We start from the raw sequence: 18,310 nt of genomic DNA on the forward strand, positions 1-18,310 counted from the left end.
GGACACAAATTTGTAAACTCACCTACACTTGGGTGTAGTAAGTGAAGTTGCAGTTGTGGATATGATAACTTAGAGAAGAAAATACAGAGTAATAAAAGAAGACAAAATGAGACCAAATGATAAGAAACTCTGAAATTAGAGCTAGAGAGAGCAAGTCTCCAACAGACAGAGAGAAGGGTCAGAAAGAGAGGAGGAAAATTGGAAGTTTTACAGGAACCTACAAGTGTTTTAAAAGTGAGGAGCAGGTAATAGAGGCACTTGCTGTGGAGAAGTCAGTGGGACAAGGAATGAAAAAATATCCACTGGAGTTAGCTACAAGAAAGTCATCTATGATCTTAGTAAGGACTGTTTCAGATGGAGATCTGGAATAAGTTAAACTGGAATGGGGTGAGGGATAAATGCTGAGGAAATGAGACAAGTATAATATATCTTGAGAAGTTTGGCAATAAAGAGGTGGAAGAGAGAGTAATAGGTTGAGAGAAAAAAAATTTAAATCCTTAATGACCTGAAAATGTTAAAAAGCTAATGGGAGGATGAGGCAGAAATGGTAAAATCTTAAGTGAAAAAAGGCAGGGGGAAAAAAGGCATGGGGTCCACTGGAAGAGGGTGGGAATTTACCTTAGAAAGGAAGAAATTAAATAATTTGCCTATCAAATCAAAGATTTCAGGTAAACAATATGGTTCTAGGGTGATAATAATAAATAGATAATACATTATCAGTGACCTATAAACTGGTATAACCTTTCTGTAGACAATACAGCACAAAGTAACAAGACTGTTAAATATATTCATGCCCTTTGATGCTGAAGTTTCTCTTCTAATAAGGTATATCCTATTGCCAGATATGCCTGAAAACTTGGCAACAACCTGAATGTCCTTGGGACGCCTGGGTGGCTCAGAGGTTGAGTGTCTGCCTTTGGTTCAGGGTGTGATCCTGGAGTCTCGGGATCGAATCCCACATTGGGCTCCCTGCATGGAGCCTGCTTCTCCCTCTGCCTGTGTCTCTGCCTCTCACTCTCTCTGTCTCTCTCATGAATAAATAAATAAAAAATATATTTTTTTAATAAATAAAATCTTAAAAGAAAAAAACCTGAATGTCCAACAGCTGGGGGTGGGGAATGGTCAAATATATTATGATACATGTATATGATGGAACATTACATGTGAATTAGAAACCACATTTCCATAGACTAAAGTGACCCAGGTAATTGCCCATGGTATTATATAAGGTGAGAAGACTGACATATATAAAATGACATATCCTTGACAAACTCAATTTTGGAAAAATAACAAATTTTCACAAGCCACAAAGATACATCATCACACACACACACAAAAAGCCTAAGAAAATATATCAAAATGGGATCCCTGGGTGGCGCAGCAGTTTGGCGCCTGCCTTTGGCCCAGGGCGCGATCCTGGAGACCCGGGATCGAATCCCACATCGGGCTCCCAGTGCATGGAGCCTGCTTCTCACTCTGCCTATGTCTCTGCCTCTCTCTCTCTGTATGACTATCATAAATAAAAAAAAAAAAAAAAGAAAGAGTGGGAGAAAAAAAAAAGAAAAAGAAAATATATCAAAATGTTAGTACTGAAATAATAAAAAAAATGTTAGTACTGCATAGCTCTGGGTAGTGAGATTATGTGGTGAGTTCTATTCCTCTTCATATTTTTCTATATGTATTAAAATTTATATTAAGCACACAATAATAGATAATCTCCCACAAACAAAATGTTAATAAGAATAAAGAGATTATGGGGTGTCTGGGTGGCTATGTTGGTTAAGTGTCTGCCTTCAGCTCAGGTCATGATCTCAGGGTTCTAGGATCGAGCTCCCTGCTTGGTGGGGAGACATCTCCTGCCATTCTCCCTCCTACCTCCCCACCCCCGCTTGTGCTCTCAGGCTCTATCTATCCCTCTGTCAAATAAATAAAATCTTAGAAAAAAAAAAAGAAAGAGATTACAATGAAGGTAGAAAGAGAGGGCACAAGAAGTTCTATGGTAAACAAAGGAAAAATGGAAAATTACTAAAGTCACTCTAGTATAAAGCAGAGCTTTTCATTTTCTTTAAAAGAATATGATTTAATATTACGTTGGCTAGTTTGTTGACATAGTGCTTACTATGTGCTAGGCACTGTTCTAAGTGTGCTACCCATGTAAACTCACTTAATTTTCACAGGAATGTGGAAGAAAATACTGTTACTAATTCGATGCTATAGATGAGGAAACTGGCAGATAAGTTGCTCCAGGGCACACAGCTTTAAGTTTAGTTTCTATGATCCTCACCTACAACATTCTTTTGCCTCCCTACTTAAGAAAAAGAATCTGTGAACGAGAAGGAATGATGACTTTTTTTCCTTCAAAGCTTCAGCAGTCTTGCTGTTACTTCCTCAACTCTTAAAAGCTGTTAACAGTACACAGTGTGTTTAACAAAGAGAAGCTTCTTACAAATGCCTCGTATCTGCCTGGTTCTTACCAAAAACAGATGTGCTTGGGATTTCTTGCTCCATTATCCATCTTCTTTCCTTACTCTCCAAATTGGAAATCTCAGCTGGTTTGGAAAGTAGAGGTTCTATTCATGGGGAAAATGAAAAAACAACAACAGGCAGACACTTCAGATATTTTTACAGGGAAAAGATTGCATCCTTATGTAGTAGTCAAAGAGCTGCTGAAATATAAGGCCAGGGGTCACCACAGACCTGGGTATTTCTAGCTCTTCCACAGAAAGGACTTCCCCTCAGATACAGCAGGAAAATCTGCTATTGTGCCCAAAGGATATTAAGAAACCTGAACCCAAACCCAAGTGCCCTTAACCACCATAGTAGTCCTATAGTTTTTAGCAGCAGATGAAGAGACTACTGATGGGCAGATGGGGGAAATACACAGAAGCCACCTTGATGCAATGAATTCAGGTTCTTATAGTTCTCCAGCATCACATCCCTGTACAGGTTCTTTACAGCAGGGTCCAGTTGTCCCCACTCTTCCTCGCTGAATTCCACAATCACATCTTTGAATGTTACTGGTTCCTAAAACATTAAATTCCTTTTTAATCAAAGGGAACTCCCGAAAATATTAATAGAGGAGAAATGAATTTGGAAAGGATAGGCTGCCCAGAATATGTAAAAAACAGACAAACATTTGGGGTTCTAAGTGATGAAAATCGAAGTTATATTAGAGGTCTATCAACCTGGTACTCTTGTAAGGGCTGCAAAAGGAAAATCAAGTGTAGTCCTAATCCCAAATTTTCATTTTGGTTGAGAAAAATACAGTTGGAATAATTGTGGAATAAAACATTACTATAGAGTAAAAATACTTGACATAAAAGGAATTCAGAACAGAAGGAGTTTCAGGTAGATTTGATGGGACTTTGTAATGAAGATGGAGCTTCTGCTAGCAGAAGAGGTAGGGTATTTTCTCTAATTGAGAAATGCAGTCTGCTAACTCCTTCCTATTCAGGGCTTCCGGCCCAGGGACATCTCATCATGCAGTCCTTTCCTGATTACCCAAACCAAGTAGCCACCCTCCTCATTGGTCTCTACTGTATTATTTCTTTTCTTTGTAATAATTATTACTATCTGCAATTATCTTATTTGCATGTGTGCACCTATCTACTTCTACTGACATTTCCACAAAGGCAGGGGGTTTCCTTTTGTTTATCATCATATTCCCAGCCCTTAGACGAGTGGCATACTGGGAACTACACAAATATTTCTTATGAAGGCCTTCACACCAGCAATTGTTGCACTTCTCTCCCCAGGATTCTCAACCTTGTCATAATGGGCACCTTTGATCGCAATGAAATACATGAATCTCTTTCCTCACTCTACCTCAGAGCCAGATGACTCTAAGACATCACATGACTTTGTGAGTAAATCATCTACATTAGTTTGCCTACTTCCTCCTCACTGTCTTCCTCAGTCCTCTGCAACCTGGCTTTTATTCCCATGTATGACAGTATCTCCACAATGCTTAGGAAATAGGTACTCTTCAGGCTAAATTTTCCTGAATTTTTAAAGGATTTATCCTTGAAATCTTCTCATCTTTGGCTTTTGGTGACATCCTATCTTCTTGGTTTTCCTCTACCACTTTGATGCTTTCATTTCAGTATTTGAGGTTTCCTCTGCTCCTGCCTAATCAATGACCTTACTCAGGATACTGTCCTTGGCTCCCTTCACTTTTAATTCTTTTTTTTTTTTTTTTAAGATTTTATTTATTTATTCATGAGAGACACAGAGAGAGAGAGAGAGGCAGAGACATAGAGAGGGAGAAGCAGGCTCCATGCAAGAAGCCTGACATGGGACTCTATCCAGGGAATCCAGGATCATGCCTTGAGTCAAAGGCAAATGCTCAACCGCTGAGCCACCCAGGTATCCCCTTTCACTTTTAATTCTAAACATTCTCTGGTGGGCTCTATTTCTATAGCTTTATCATCTATAAACCTGAGGGAAAAGATGCACAGAAAAATAGAAAGATTAAATATTTTCCAGAGAGTTCATCACCAACTAAAACAAAATGGATCCAATGTCTTATGGGAGAAGTAACAGTCTTATGTCCTTAGATGGACCTATGTTTAGCAAAAGTTCAAAAGCCAAAAAGAAAAAGGTCATTCCAGTAAAGATCCTAATTCACCTGGGAATTGACATTTAGTGAGTCAGCATCCATTTTCTCCTTAATGCTCTCCTTCTGGAGCAGGACAGAATCCTTGCAGGGTATCTCTGAGGAAGATGAAGGAAAACATTAGGGAGATAAGGTTTACCCTGGAGAAACATTTAATGATTATAGTAGTTTAAGCACATAGGAATCATCTTTAGAATTTTGGAAAAATAGCCATGTCAGCCCCTACCAGCAAACAGAATCTCCAAAGGTTGAGAGCTCAAACGCTATAGTCTTTAAAAGCTCTAATAGTGATTCTGATTAGGGAGAAGAGGGATTAGGGATTAGGGATAATTAGAATTATGTCCTAACTAAAGTCATTGCTTTGAGGTAAATTTTGAAATTGAAAATATGCATTCTCAAAGTTTGTACTTCATCAAGGCTGTTTTGAGTATTTGGAGTCCTTTGTAATTCCATATGAATTTTAGGATTAGCTTGTCTATTTCTGCAAAAAAAGGTAGCTGAATTTTGATACGAATTTCATTCAACTGCAGATGCTTTAGAGAGCATGATCACCTCAATATTAAGTCATCCAATACATGAATACAGGCTGTCTTTTTAAAATTATTATTATTATTTTTAAAGATTTTATTTATTTATTCATGAGAGACACAGAGAGAGAGGCAGAGGGAGAAGCAGGCTCCATGCAGGGAGCCTGACGTGGGACTCGATCCCGGGTCTCCAGGACTACACCCAGGGCTGAAGATGGCGCTAAACCGGTAAGCCACTGGGGCCACCCTAAAATCATTTTTTGATGAAAAAAATTGATAGGTAATCCAGTCTCAGGGATCCCAAGGGCTGCTGACAGGCTCTGCAGGCCTCTCTGGGTACTCAGGGTCAGTAGCTATGACCTTTAAACCAGTTGTCTTCCATTTGACTTGTGGAGATGAGTGAGCAGTTGTAAATAAATGCCTGTGGCTTTTGCCATCAAATCTTAAAAAACAACAACAAAAAGTCACATAAAGATGGACCTACGCAGTTCAAACCCATGTTGTTTAAGGGTGAGCTGCATAACAAATCAAATGACAGTAAAGACAGCTTTACTGCTTCCTTTCCAATTAGGATGCCTTTTACTTCTTTTTCTTGTTTAGTTGCACTGGCTAGTACCTGCAGTATAATGTTGAACAGAAGTGGTGAGAGTAGGCATCCTTATCTTGTTCCTTAGCCTAAGGGCAAAGCTTTCAGTCTTTAACCATTAAGTATGTTGTTTGCTGTAAGTTTTTCACAGATGCCCTTTATCAGAAAGAAGAAATTCCCTTCTATCCCTAGCATGTTGAGTGCTTTTATCATGAAAGGGCATTGGATTTTGCCAAATGCTTTTCTGCATCGAGGTCCTTGAGATTTTCCCCTTAATTATATTAGTATGGTATATAATGTTGACTTTCATATGTTGAACCATCCTGTATTCCTGGGATAAATCCCTTTTGATCATGGTGTATAATCCTCTAAAGTGAAGTCTCCAACTATTAAACTTGACCTCTTTCTCCCTTCATTTCTGTCAGTTTTCTGCTTCATATTTTTGGCGGCCTGATTGTTGCAATTCTTGCTCAATTACTTTTCTGAACTGATTTGCAAAGTCTATATTCTTTGTTGTATGTGTCCACTTAAGTCTGTTCCCTTAGCTTAGTGGTCAGCTCATGATTCCACAGAGATTTCCTTAGATACCTGAAACCAAAAAACCACACACACACACACACACACACACACCCATTTCCTAGTCTGCAGATGGGCTGTGTGTGTTGAAGCTGGCCTTCAACTCTTAGCTAGATAATTTTTCAATTTTACCTTAATCTTTAGTTCCTGTTTATGAAAAGTCTGAAGGTCAGCCAAAAGTGATAGTTAAGGCCTTATCACATCTTTCTGAACATGTGCCCAGCCTTCTAGATCTCTAGAAATACATATGAACTTTTCAAATCCCTTATTCCCAAAGCATCTCATACCCCAACCTTTCCTCCCAATCTTTTTGTGTTTGCCTCAACAGTTATCCACTGTCTTAGGTGGCAGAGGCTAACACATTTCCCATTAAATGCTTTGACAAATGCCCTGCCCTGTAGGTGGCTTACCTCTGTCCTGGGAGAGTTCTGAGTCAGATAAAATAAGAGCAAGTCCTTTGGGTGGGTTCTTCAGAGAGCCAAGACAGATTAAAAGAAACTAAAAACCTTTCTCCTCCTCTATTACCTAGCAACCTCTCCTTTCCTCCTAAACCAAACTTCAATAGTCTATAATCATTATCACATTCATACCTCATCCATCTGTTTTTTTTTGGGGGGGGGGGCGGGGGAATGTGATAGGGAGAATAATAGACCCCAGAGATACCAACACCCTTAATCCTTGGATATACTGGCAAAAGGGACTCAGCAGGAACGATTAAAGTTAAGGACCTTGAAATGAGGAATTACCCCGGATTATTTGGGTGGTCACAATCTAATCACATGAATTCTAAATAACTGAAGTTTCCCAGCTGTGGTCAGTGAAAGTGAGAGACAGTGAGAGACAGTGAGAAGGAGAGAGAGAGACACAGAGAGAGCAAACATGCTCAACTGAGCAAGTACATGTACTGTGACCAAAGAATGGAGAAGAGAAAGCAGCGTGGAAAAGACATGGCTCGCCATTGCCAGCTTTGAAGATGGGCGAAGGGAATCATGAGGCTCAGAAAGGAATGCAGTCCTACCGAGGCCTTGATTTTTGTTCAGGGAGACCCATGTTGGACTACTGATCTACAAATGTGTAGTAAAATACATTCACATTCTTTTCAGCCACTAACTTTGTGGTCATTTGTTATAACAATAACAGAAAACTAAATATAACTACAAATAAGCACCACTTCAACTCAATCTCTGAAACTTTTCCAGAGTTTAACAATTACTTCATAATCAACAATTTCAGGAAATTACTTTCAATACTTATCTTAAGAGGAAAACCTTTTTGTCACACCATTTTTGAACACTCCCTTCTTGAAGATTTTCTTAGCTCAAGATACTAACGCTTCTTGGTTCTCTGATGTCCTAGGTCACAGTTTTCTAGCCTGCTTAACTAGCTTCTCTTCTTCTGTTTAGTCCTTTATTTCTTTTTCAAATAAGGACTAAACATAGGAACAATAACAATATCACTGTTCCCAGTCAATAATTCCTTGTCAAATATCCAATTAATTGCCTCATGACTTATAAGGTTCACACATTTATGTGATTGATCATACATCTTTTACATTAATTTCTAAATCCCTCTTCCATACCCCTACTTCTCCTTTAAAATTATTTTGTTTCAGAGAGGTGCCTAGGTGGCTCAGTCGGTTAAATGTCCAACTCTTGATTTTGGCTCAGCTCATAGATTATAGGGTCATGGGATAAAGCTGTATGCTGGGCTCCACACTCAGTGCAGAGTACTGGAGGTTCTCTCTCCCCATCTCTCCCTCCCTCCCTGCTTGTGCATATGTGCTTGCTCTAAGTAAGTAAAATCTTTTAAAAAAAAAAAAAACAGAAACAAAATTATTTTGTCTTAGAAACTAGACTGTCCTGTAGTTTCTCAGAGTTTAAATTTTACTAATGGCATTCCCTTGGTATAATTTAACATGTTCCCCCATCTTCTGTATTTCCTGTAATGAGTAGTTATATCTGCAATTGCCCTTAAATATTGATGCTCCCTGAGGATATATTTTTTTCCTACTTCTGTTCATACCTATAAGTTTCCAAACCCACAGAGACCTCAAATTAAACAAGCCACATAATTACTGTATAAATCCCTTCCCATAAAATCTGCTACTTATGCCTCATTCTTATAAAGCAAGAACATGCACATTTACATCAATCTTATCCCACTCACACCTTATATACAGCCCATAATTCCTTCAGGCTCAAACTCCTCTGTTTTCCCAATACTCCCTCATCCTTTTTAAAAATTATTTATTTATTTATTCATGAGAGACACAGAGAGAGTAGCAGAGACATAGGCAGAGGGAGAAGCAGGGTCCACGCAGGAAGCCCACTGTAGGATTCAATCCTTGAACTACAGGATCATGCCCTGAGTCAAAGGCAGACACTCAACCACTGAGCCACCCAGGCATCCCTACTCCCTCATTCTTTAACACCTCATCTATCTTAACTGATTTTCCTGTTTTCAGAGCCCTCAGGTCTATCTTTTAAACAAGATGTTGATAAACTTCTTCTGCAAAGATTCAGATAGTAAATATTTTGGGTTTTGCAGGCAATACAGTCTCTGCTGTAATTAATCGACTCCAGTCATAGCATGAAAGTAACTGTAGACTAAATGTAAATCAGTGGATGTGCTGTGTTCCAAAAACACTATTTCCAAAACTATTTGGCCTTTGGGCCATAGTTTGCCAACCACTACTCTCTAATGTTATCAAAATGACATTTTAAAAGGCAAATCAAATAATTTTACTCCCCTCTCCATTCTGTGAGATCTCATTCTCTATTTCTATTTCCTACAGAATAAAATCCATGCTTCCTGATATAGGAAAGTCCTTCAGGATCTGGACTTGACATCTTCTAGCTTCAGAAAGAGATAATTTATTTTCATATGGGAAGAGTCAATGACTTTTTTTTAATGCTCTTTTTGTCTTTTTACATGAGGTATAATTCACACATAATATCATACAGCTGACCCTTGAACAACACGGGCGTCAGAGGCACTAACCTCCTGAGCAGTTGGAAATCTGCATATAACTTTTGACTCTTCAAAAACTTAACTACTCATAGTCTACCACTGCCTAGAAGCCATACCAATAACATAAGCAGTCTAATGCACATTTTATAAATGTATTACATATTATATTCTTACAATAAAGTGAGCTAGAGAAAAGAAAATGTTAAGATAATCATAAGAGAAAATACACTTACAGTGCGGTGCTGTATTTATTGGAAAAAAAAAAACCCACGTATAATTGGATACACAGTTCAAACCCATGTTGTTCAGGGGTCAACTGTATTAGCTTCAGGTGTACAATGTAATGCTTCAACATTTATGTACATTGCAAAATGATCATCACAATAAGTCTAGTTAACATCTGTCACCATATATAGCTACAAAACTTTTTTTCTTGTAATGAGAGCTCTTATGATTTAATGTATTAACTACTTTCAAATATGAAATACAGTATTATCAACTGTCACTACCCTATACATTACATCCCCACGACTTATTTACTTTATACCTGGAAGTTTCTATACCTTGTGACCCTCCACTCATTTTGCCCACCCTCCATCCCCACCTCTGGCAACTACCAATCTGTTCTCTGTACCTATGAGCTCATTTTTCTTTTTTTTCAAGATTCCACATAAAGGTCAACAATTCTACTGACAATTTTCTACATTCTCACCTTTATCGTTAAGCATTTCAATCACATCCTCTATGAGGGTCACCACTTCTTTGCTGTTCTTTGGATGTTGTAAATTCACCCAAGTCCTGATGTCTTCAGGGAGAATTGTCAGAAATTGCTCTAGCACTAACAGCTCTAGAATCTGCTGCTTTGTATGAACCTCTGGTCTCAGCCACTGAAGACAGAGCTCCCAGAGTTGGCACAGGGCTTCATGAGGCCCAGACACTTCCAAATACTGGAAATGTCTGAACTTTTGACGAGAGGCCTCAGAGTCATATGTTTCCACGACTGGGATGGATTCCTGTTGCCAAGATACATCTGATCTCAGGGCCTCACTTTGTTCATTTAGAATCAGGTTTTGAGGTTTTGAGATAGCCATCAACTTGATCAGAGGCTGCATCTTCCTATACAGAACTCCCACTGTAGTTCAAATTTGTCTTACTAGAGGATAGTAATTCTTGGGCATGGGCTAAGCACTTGTATACAATATGTGTGCAGTGTGATTTCAGCCAAGTTCTACCTCAAAAAGAGAAAACTTCCAGGAGCTTCAGACACAAAGTCAACAGTCAGGTACCTGAGACAATGAAAAAAAAGACACCAATATGACCTATATATAATGAACATGTTTTAGCAGTGTTAAAAGATAAAATAATACAAATAATATTCTTAAAATTGTCTAATAAGATAAATATTATGGATTATCCTTCCATTCTTGTTTCTTTTTTTATAACAAGAAAATATGCTCTCTTCCCCTTAATCACCCACCAAAAAGACAGAAAACACAGACAACACACAAAAAGTGACAATCCTTTTAAAACAAACCTCATAATTACAATTAGATTTCTCCTGCATCAGGCGAGAATACATTTTTGCTTTAAAACTAAGCAAAATACATCTTCAGAAAGATACTCAAGTTATTAAGGCTTTACACTAGTGATGCCTAAAAATATCTTTCTAAATTCTCACTAAAATATCAATAAGGTTATATAAAATGAGTATAATTGCAAACACTCCTAGAAATTAAGAAACAATTGTTTAAAAAATAAGAGAATAAATATGAATCATTTCATTGTCAGGGATAAATCAAAAATATATTCCAATGACACAAAAATAGATACATAGATAGGCCAGGAAGAAACCCATATCTATATGATCAATTAATCTATGACAAAGGAGGTAAGAATACACAATGAAGAAAGGACAGTCTTTTCAATAAATGGTGCTGGAAAATTGGACAGCTACATGCAAAATAATGCAAATGGGCCACTTTCTTATACCATATACAAAAATAAACTCAAAATGGATTTAAAGATCTAAATATGAGACCTGAAGCCATAAAACTCCTAAAAGAAATATAGGCAGTAATCCCTCGACATCAACCTTAGCAACATATTTATGGATATATCTTCTCAGACAAGAGAAACAAAAGCAAAAATAAACTACTGGGACTACATCAAAATAAAGACCTTTTGCACAGTGAAGGAAAGCATCAACAAAACAAAAAGGCAACCTACTGAATGGGAGAATATTTTTGAAAATGACGTATCTGATAAGTATTTAATATCCAAAATATATAAGGAACTTATACAACTCAACACACACACACACACGCATATCACATCACACTTCAATTAAAAAATGGGAAGAAGAGGGACGCCTAGGTGGCTCAGTGGTTGAGCGTCTGTCTGCCTTCAGCTCAGGGCATGATCCTGGAGTGCAAGGATTGAGTCCCACATTGGGCTCCCTGCATGGAGCCTGTTTCTCCCTCTGCCTGTGTCTCTGCCTCTATCTCTGTGTCTTTCATGAATAAATAAACAGAATATTTTTAAAAAATGGGAAAAGGAACTGAATAGACATTTTCCCAAATATATACAGATGGCAAACAGGTACATGAAAAGATGCTCAACATCACTAATCGTCAGGAAATGCAAAATAAAACCACAATGAGCTATCATTTCATACCTGTCAGAAAATGGTTAGTATAAAAAAGGCAAGAAATAACAAGTGTTGTTAAGAATGTAGAGAAAAGGGAATCTTGTGTACTATTGGTGGGAATGTCAGCTGGTGCAACCACTATGGAAAACAGTATGGAGGTCTGTCAAAAAATTAAAAATAGAAATACCATATGACCCAGTAATTTCACCATTGGGTATTTAGCCAAAGAAAATGAAGACACTAATTTGAAAAGATATATGTACCCCTATGTTTATTGAATTATTCACAATAGCTAAGATACGGAAATAACACAAGATGAATGTATAAAGGAGAGGTAGTATACATGTACAATTGAATATTAGTCATAAAAAACAATGAGATCTTGTATTTGCAACAACATGGATGGATATGGAGGGTATTATGCTAAGTGAAAATAAGACAGAAAAAAAAAACAAAATTTCATTTACATGTGGTATCTAAAAACTAAAAAAAATGAGCAAACAAACAAACCAAATAGACTCTTAACTATAGAGAATTGGTACTGCCAGAGTACAGGTGGGTGGGGGGATGTGAAAAAACTTCAGTTATAAAATAAGTCACAGAGATGAAAAGTACAGCATAGGGAATATAGGTAATAATATCATAATAACACATGGTGACAGATGTTATTGTCACTTGTGTACAATATATGTACAATCGACTACACTTATCATGGTGGTCATTTTAAGTACTGTATAGAACTGTAGAATCAATATGTTGAATACTAAAACTAATACTGTATATTAATTTTACCTCAATTAAAAAAAAAGTGCATTCCCAGACTATAATGATTAGGAGTTTTCATTTGTTAGGACTCACTATGGGCCAATCTGCAATGTCCACCAGGGAGGTTATAGGCTCAACTAAACATGTAGACACACAAGACTACATGGGCTGTATTTGGCACTAGTTTGTTCAGAAGGCCACTGGACAGAAAACACAGCTTACTAGCAGAGTAACTAGCACTGTTCTTCTGTGGGAGTCCTCATAGAGTATAGCCAAATGAAGAGATCCACATCTTGTGCAGAAAGCATACTGACTGAAAAGCCTTCCCATAAGAGCCAGTATCTTTTAAAAACTTTAAGAGCAGAGTACTCAGCATTCCCCCAAAAGCTTGCCCAATTATGAGAGTCATTACATTCAGAGAAGTTCAGATACAGCTTTCTATCCAATTTACAATTCTCCCAGTCTGGATGTAATTCAACTTTCAGGGTTCACTTTTATTACCCATCTCTAAGCCAGTGGTTTTCCGGGGACATTTGGTACCAGGGGAAATCTGACAATGTCTGGAGACAGTTCTGGCTGTCACGGCTGGGGGGCTATTACATGCATCTAGTGAGAGAAGCCCAGGAATCCTGCTAAACATCCTAAAATACACAAGACAATGCTCTAAACATAGACTTATCCAGTCCAAAGTGTCAGTAATTCCAAAGAAAGAAACCCTGCTATAGAGAATATACAGTGACTAAGAGTACATACTTTAGAGTCCTACTGACCTGAGGTTAAATCCCAGCTGTACTAGTTACTACATGTATAAACTTAAACAAATTATTTTACCAAACCTTGAGTTTTCTCAACCGTAACGTGGATATAACAATACCCATCTGACTGAATTATAGGGATTAAAAGAACACCCATTCACTTCTTGGCAGATAATAAGCACTCAATATCCATTTTGTTGAGAGTTTATCATTATAAGTGGATGTTGAATTTTGTCAAGTGCTTTTTCTGCATCTATTGAAATGATAGGATTTTTTTCATTTTCTTAATGTGGTATATCACATGATTGATTTGCAGATATATTTGCAAATCATATATCTGATAAGAGATTAATACCCAAAATATATAAAGAACTCACACAATAACAAAAAACAATGTTTTAAAGACATAAGATTTGACTATTTTTCCAGAGAAGAGATTTGAATGTTTTTCCAAAGAAGATATGCAGATGGCCAACAGATATATAAAAAGATGTTCAACATCAATAATCATCAAGCATATGCAAATCAAACCACAATAAGGTATCACCCCATAACTGTTAGAATGATTATTATGAAAAAGACAAGACATAACAAGTGTTGCTGAGGGTGTGGAGAAAAGAGAACCCTTGTGCTCTGTTGATGGTGGTGTCACTTGGTGCAATCACTGTGGAAAACAGAATGGAGGATCCTTAAAAAATTAAAATAGAACTACCCTATGATCCAGCAACTCCACTTCTAGGCATCTATCCAAAGAAAATGGAAACACTAATGGGGAAAGATATATGCACCCTCATGTTCATTGCACATTTATAATAGCCAAGATATAAAAACAACCTAAGTGTCCATCAAGAGATGAATGGATAAAGATGTTTATCTACACACACACACACACACACACACACACTCACAGAAATATTATTCAGCCATAAAAAGAATAAAATCCTACCACTGGCAACAACATGGATGAACTTTGAGGTCATTATGATAAGTGAACTAAAGTCAGAGAAAAAAAATACTGTATGATCTCTCCTATATGTGTAATCTTACAAAACAAACAAAAAGACAAGCTCAAAAAACAAATTGGTGCTTGCTGGAGAAGGGTGGCAGGTGGGAGAAATGGGTAAAGGCGTCAAAGGTTTAGGAAAAAAAAAAGCCTGAAGCAATGGGCAAAGTATCAATTTTCAATACTTTCCATTGTGTTTTATTGGAATCATATAACAACCATTAAAAACCCAGACACAGCACTCAATAGACTATTATCTATACATGTATAGGTCTGCTTATTAGCAGATCTTACAGATTGGCCAAAAGTTTGTTCACAAAAGTATTTCCTGACCTCATCTGTTGGCAATGTCTACTTAAAAGACCACTCAACATTCAAATATGGATTAGTAGACAGAGGGAGAGAACAATATATGGAGACCTATGAAAAGACAGTATAGAAGGAAAAATGCACAATGCTCAAAAAAGTCAAAGGAAAAAAACATTTTATTTTATTTTTATATATTTATTTTATTTTTTATTTATTTATGATAGTCACACACAGAGAGAGAGAGAGAGAGAGGGGGGGGGGGCAGAGACATAGGTAGAGGGAGAAGCAGGCTCCATGCACCGGGAGCCCGACATGGGATTCGATCCCGTGTCTCTAGGATCGCGCCCTGGGCCAAAGGCAGGCGCCAAACCGCTGCGCCACCCAGGGATCTCCAGAAAAAAACATTTTAGAATGCAACTTTCTGAAGAAAAAAATAGAAGTATGGAAATGAGTGGAATCTCTAAGACTAAAGGCAGAGGAAAATATACAGTAGCACTGTACTCTGTTGATAAAGTTAATTCCTATGGAGGTATAGGTTAACAATTCTGATACTGCTATACTGAACAATAAGTGGATCGCAGATGATGAGAGGCAGGTTTCTCCATGTTTCAGTAGTTTACAGATAATCAAAGGAAGGAAATAAGAATGACCCAGGCAGTAATGAATTAGAGTTGGAAATATCAATATGAACCTATATTTAGCTTAATACAGGTAAAAGTGGTTACATACAGAAGTACTTATAGATATTTGTATATACAGGGGTTGGTATACACACATATATTTCCTTGCTCTGTCAGCTGAGTGGACCTAGAAGCAAGAACATCCCAGAAGCAACAACACTTAGTTCCCAGATTTCGTTTTTTAATGTAATACAAGGAACCAAGGCTCTATAGAGAAACGGCTTATTCTAGAACTGGAGCAAAAGATATACGCTGGAGCATCTTGAAGTATTAGAAACTAAATAAGAGGGCAGCCCGGGTGGCTCAGCAGTTTAGCACTGCCTTCAGCCCAGGGCCTGGTCCTGGAGACCCAGGATCAAGTCCCACGTCAGACTCCCTGCATGGAGCCTGCTTCTCCCTCTACCTGTGTCTCTGCCTCTCTCTCTCTCTCTCTCTCATGAATAAATAAATAAAATCTTAAAAAAAAAAAAAAAAACTAAATAAGAGCTCAAAAACAAAAACACATGTACTGGATCATGTCATATACGTCCAGGAGTCAAGTGAGAGAACTCCCAGGGGCCAAAGCTGAAACAATATGAGCAATAACCTAAATCATAAAATTAATACTCATAAGCAATATAGATATATATGACTGACTGAATCAATCAATAAATAGGGAAGAATAGACCAATCTCTCATGCAGAAGAATTCCAAATATTTATGTAGATACTCAGCCTTCCAGGAAGTGGAGCATAACTCTGTCCCTTGAGTTTGGGCTCTGCATAGTGAATCCCTTTGGAAGAGTATATATGGAGGAGGGGAAAAGAGTAAATTTATAGTGGAGAAAGCTGAAAAATATATATCAGCCATGTGATCAAAGTTAATATTAATAATGACAGGTCACGCTGGCAGTATGTACCTTTGAGATGATGTGGTAGAAACAGCACTTTATCTCTGTGATTTTCCTCTCCCAGACCCATAACCCCAGTCTAATTATGAGAAAAATTCTAACAGACAAATGCTAATAGATGGGCTTCCCATACTATACCTGACTAGTACTCCTCAAAACTGTGAAGGTCATTAAAAGCAAGTCTCAGAAACTGTCACAGCCAAGAGGAGCCTAAGGACATATGACAACTTAATGTAATGTGGCATCCTGGGTGGGATCCTGGATCAGATAAAGGTCATTAGGTAAAAATCAAAGAAGTATGATTAAAGTATGGACTTCAGTTAACATGTCTATATTATTTCACTGACTGCAACAAATGTACCGTACTAATTTGTTACTAATAGGGGAAATGAGTGTGGGGTATGTGGGAATCCTTTGCACTATATTCTCAATTTTTCTGTAAATCTGAAATGATAAAATAAAAATTTTATTTAAGATATTAAAGACACTTGCCTGATGTATTCATATTCAAAAGGATGCATGGTAAATTTGTAGAACAGAATTAGGGAGTCATTTGGTAAAACAAGAGGAGATTAAGATAAATATCAAAATGGATTAAGAGACTGACAACCTTGATTGGAAGGAGTAAAGAACAAAAGGGACACTTCACTGAACCAATGATATGACAGACAAACCTAACAGTCTCTCCCGAAATGCTGAGGTAAAGGGAGAACAACATTTTATGGTGTAAAGCAAATTAAAATTATAGAGAAATTTTTTCAACTCAAAGTGATCCATGCATATGGCAAAAAGAAAAATGATCAAAAGCATATGAGAACTTTTATGATGAAAATCAAGTGTTCCACCCCACTCTCATTTCTATGCCCAGGTTTACTACAGAGAGGTGAGTTTTATTTAATTATATTTATTTTTTAAAGATTTTATTTATTTATAAATAAGTAGTTTAGTTTTCTTAGTTTTCTGTTCATACTTAAGCATTAGGGTGACTATTCCAGAGGGTCATACCAATTTCTACTTCTGTTGTATCAGTAGATTGGTTTCCTAATGGGCATCTACTCTGGGAGATCTTCCAAAGGCCAAGTATAAACAATGCACAGAAATACAATGAATTAAAAAGCACAAATGCATTATACCAGACAAAAATAAAACATTAAATGACCAAATTATGCTGAAATATGGCTTGCTAAATGTACCAAATGACATAATTGGAATATATTTATCACATATTCCTCAGAAAACGAAAGATGAAATCAACAATGAGATGCTAGAAACAGCAGAGATTATGGCAACTTTCTAAATCCTTAGCAAGATAAACTAAAATTAAGTAACAATATAGTAGATATGCAAAATGTATTTAAGTGTGATATATAAAACGAGATAGCACTTTTTAAAATAAGATTCTTTTTTTAAATTATTTGACAAAGAGAACAAGCAGAAAGAGCACCGGGCAGCCCTGGTGGCTCAGCGGTTTAGCACTGCCTTCAGCCCAGGGCCTGATCCTGGAGACCCAGGATTGAGTCCCACATCAGGTTCCCTGCATGAAGCCTGCTTCTCCCTCTGCCTGTGTCTCTGCCTCTGTGTGTGTGTGTGTGTGTCTCTAAGGAATAAATAAAATCTTTAAAAAAAAAAAAAAAAAACAAGCAGAAAGAGTAGCAGAGAGGGAGAGGAAGAAGGAGGCTACCTGCAAAGCAATGAAACACATATGGGGCTCCATCCCAGGACCCTGGGATCATGACCTGAGCTTAAGGCAGACACTTAACCAACTGAGCCACCCAAGCGGCCCTACAATGTAAGTTCTACTCAAGCACTTTTGAAAATGTTTACAAAAGCTACTATATATTTTTTTAATTTATTTTTTATTGGTGTTCAATTTACTAACATACAGAATAACCCCCAGTGCCCGTCACCCATTCACTCCCACCCCCCACCCTCCTCCCCTTCTCTCACCCCTAGTTCGTTTCCCAGAGTTAGCAGTCTTTACGTTCTGT

The 18,310-nt window shown here is 37.5% G+C and overlaps 1 protein-coding gene across 11 annotated transcripts in view; it reads right to left on the bottom strand.

Annotated features, from left to right (window-relative positions):
• ZNF215 (zinc finger protein 215) overlaps positions 1 to 18,310 on the bottom strand; it is a 29,727-nt gene that overhangs the window by 9,415 nt on the left and 2,002 nt on the right. For 4 of the 11 annotated variants that reach the window (XM_077866658.1, XM_077866655.1, XM_077866657.1 and 1 more), the window contains 4 exons: positions 9,987 to 10,560; positions 4,628 to 4,713; positions 2,892 to 3,024; positions 2,475 to 2,570 (listed from right to left, as the gene is read on the bottom strand). In XM_077866658.1, the coding sequence (XP_077722784.1) occupies positions 2,475 to 2,570; positions 2,892 to 3,024; positions 4,628 to 4,713; positions 9,987 to 10,386 (715 nt within the window). In that variant the 5' untranslated portion in view covers positions 10,387 to 10,560. Of the gene's footprint in view, positions 1 to 2,474; positions 2,571 to 2,891; positions 3,025 to 4,627; positions 4,714 to 9,507; positions 9,854 to 9,986; positions 10,561 to 18,310 lie in introns of those variants that run through there. The other 7 variants (XM_077866660.1, XM_077866661.1, XM_077866659.1 and 4 more) reach the window with 5 other exon arrangements.

This window comes from Canis aureus, chromosome 23 (assembly GCF_053574225.1).
Source record: "Canis aureus isolate CA01 chromosome 23, VMU_Caureus_v.1.0, whole genome shotgun sequence".
In the NCBI taxonomy this organism is placed as follows: Eukaryota; Metazoa; Chordata; class Mammalia; order Carnivora; family Canidae; genus Canis; species Canis aureus.